The sequence below is a fragment of the Corvus brachyrhynchos genome, unplaced genomic scaffold, assembly GCF_000691975.1.
Source record: "Corvus brachyrhynchos isolate BGI_N302 unplaced genomic scaffold, ASM69197v1 scaffold99, whole genome shotgun sequence".
NCBI lineage: Eukaryota > Metazoa > Chordata > Aves > Passeriformes > Corvidae > Corvus > Corvus brachyrhynchos.
Window position 1 is genome coordinate 945,267 of NW_008239778.1, and position 2,715 is coordinate 947,981.

The 2,715-nt window shown below is 52.3% G+C and overlaps 1 protein-coding gene across 1 annotated transcript in view; it reads left to right on the forward strand.

The window, feature by feature from the left end:
• Positions 1 to 22: 22 nt before the first annotated feature.
• LOC103621522 (argininosuccinate lyase) overlaps positions 23 to 2,715 on the forward strand; it is a 7,582-nt gene continuing 4,889 nt past the window's right edge. The window contains exons 1-4 of the mRNA XM_008640347.2: positions 23 to 163; positions 1,463 to 1,657; positions 2,264 to 2,347; positions 2,653 to 2,705. Of these exons, the coding sequence (XP_008638569.2) occupies positions 47 to 163; positions 1,463 to 1,657; positions 2,264 to 2,347; positions 2,653 to 2,705 (449 nt within the window). The 5' untranslated portion in view covers positions 23 to 46. The remainder of the gene's footprint in view (positions 164 to 1,462; positions 1,658 to 2,263; positions 2,348 to 2,652; positions 2,706 to 2,715) is intronic.

The following is a 2,715-nucleotide window of genomic DNA, read 5'->3' on the forward strand; positions in this document are numbered from 1 at the left end:
CCCCCGGGGAGCTGGGGGCGCACCGGGCCCCGGGAGCGCCCAGGGAATGGGGCAGGGAGCGGGCACCGGGGCAGCTGAGCATCTCCGCGCTGTCCCGCAGGTTGCACCAGGTGCCAGGATCGCTGCACAAACGAGCAAAACGTCGTCCGAAATGGCAGCCGAGGTGAGGGGGAGCTTGGCTTTGCTGGTGGGGTGCTGCTCCGGGTCCTGCTCTGCTCCGTTTGGAACGGGTTGTGCAGGGACGTGGTGGGATCAGCATCCCTGGAAGGGTTCAGGAAAGGTGTCCGTGTGGTCCTTAGGGATGTGGGTTAGGGGTGCTCCTGGCAGTGTTGGACTCGCTGATCTTGGAGGACTTTTCCAACTTTAATGATTCTGGGATTGGTTTTCCCGGGTTTTAAATGGAGAAGGGGATAGCGAACAACTTTGCTGCAATAATCAACCGTCCCACCTCGGATCCTGGCAGCAAAAACGTACCTGGACACCCCTTCCCCATCCCAGCAGCACCATTCATTCCCTGTCCCCTCTGCCCATCACGGGGTGCCCAGCGAGGAGCTGCAAAACTTTAGGGTTTTCCCCTATTTCTCCCCCTCCCCCCGGCATCTCCTGCGGACAAACCCGCTTCAAACGCAGAGCTCCCGCACCCCGAGCCTGCATCCTGCCTCCGCAGGCTCCCTCCTGCTCTTCCCTCCGCCAATCCTTTGGGAAAAGGGCTGCTGATGTCCCGGTCCCTGCCCGCTGTCCATGGTAGCTCCGCCGGCCGCCCGGCGCCGCGTACTTGTCGAGCCCTTCTGGGGGTGTTTTGGGGTTTTCTCTTTCCTTTTCATCTCACGGGAACATTTGTAACACGAAAAGGCACCCAGGCCTCTCTTTCTGCAACCTGCGCCTTTGCCGGTTTTATCCTAATTTTACACCAAAGCTTGCGAGAACATGGAATCTGGAGCTGCTTCAAACGGTAACTTCAGACACTTTATAGTCGCAGGAGTGGTTTAGAGCATGTGGCTTGTGCTGGCCCACAGCTCTTTGTCAGAGGAACGTTTTCTTCTACTCTCCCTAAAAGAGTGGGATTATTTCATATTTCAACCAGCTCTCACTATATCCCTGACTCCTTTACCTTTTTTTTTTTTTTTTTTTTTTCAGGAGTCCATCAAAGGGTCAGAGATCAGCAACTGCCTTAAAAGAGAGTTCCATGCTGATCATGCACCACGTGCCCTGATATTCATTTTCAGAGAGTCCTGCAGGAGTCAGATATCTGGGAGGATCCCCAAGCCAGACCTGTAACCTCAAGGGCTAAATTCTGGTGACAGTGACATGCCCTAAAGTCCAGGGGTTTGCTGGTATAGACTGAGTAAAACCATTCCTGAGGTTGTCCTCAGTTTTAGTTTGATAAGGATGGAGATGGACACAAACTGATTTTTAGGGGATATATCCATAAATCTGTGTCTCTTACCTTCTTTACTTGCAGGGGGACAAAATGATGGCAGGAAGGTTTGTGGGGAGCACAGATCCCATCATGGAGATGCTCAGCGCTTCCATTACTGTTGATCAGAGACTGTCTGAAGTCGACATCCAGGGGAGCATGGCTTATGCCAAAGCCTTGGAGAAGGCTGGAATCCTGTCTAAAACTGAGCTGGAGAAGATCCTGAGTGGCCTGGAAAAGGTATTTCTTCCCTTCACAATCTCCCATGTGTGCTGGAATGAATCTTTCCTTACCTGACAGCATCTTGCTGTTTTAAAAAGCATCTTTAAATGTCCTTGTGTCCCATCCTCTTCAGACTGAGCAGTCACTAGGAATCATTTCAGTGGGAAGTAAGAACATCCTTTTCCTGCTGGCACGTGGAATTTTGAGTCTGGCTGCCCAGCTTGGTGGGAGACAATGCATAGCAGGTGTAGGGGGGGGGAAGAAGAGTCAGCAGAGAAGGGCTTTTATAAAATATCCATTGTTGTTGCTCACCCACCCTGGACAACAGTGGGTCTGTGCAATGTTTTATAGGAAAACCTTTGTGGATGATGCTGAAGAAATCACTGACATTTAGGCTCAATTTTTTCCTTGCAATGCTTAAATCCTCCATAACACTGCAGGATTATCTTGGATAGAGAGATGAATCCCAGCAACAGTATGGAATACCAGGATACAGCAAGCAGCCTGAATGCCAGAGACTTAACACGTGTGGGAATGGCAGGAGCTGGGATTTGCTGGGGACACTCACAGCCCCCACACAGCAGGGTAGCTGTGGTGGCTGACTGGTGTTTCTGGTGTTTGCAGATCTCTGAGGAATGGTCCAAAGGAGTCTTTGGTGTGATCCAGACTGATGAGGATATCCACACTGCCAACGAGCGCAGACTAAAGGTTTGGCTCCTCTAACCTCTTGGTCCTGATCCTCTGCCTGACACTGAGGGCTTGTGCCTCTGTCCCTCTGTGAAATTCCTTTAGAGCTCGTGGCACTGAACCCCTGGGGCACAGCCAAGGGTCCCCAAGCCCCTTTTTGTGGCACTGTACAAGCCCAGAACCCAAACCTGCCCTCCCCAGAACACATCCCATGGCTACTCCCTGGATCTTGGAGCTGAGTCCCTCCCAGGCAGGGAGATCTGCTCATGTGGATTGTCCTGCTTAGAGCACAGAGATCGTGACAGCAATCCTGCTCTTGTCCTCAGGAGCTGATTGGAGACGTAGCTGGGAAGTTGCACACTGGCAGAGGCAGGGATGAACAGGGCACG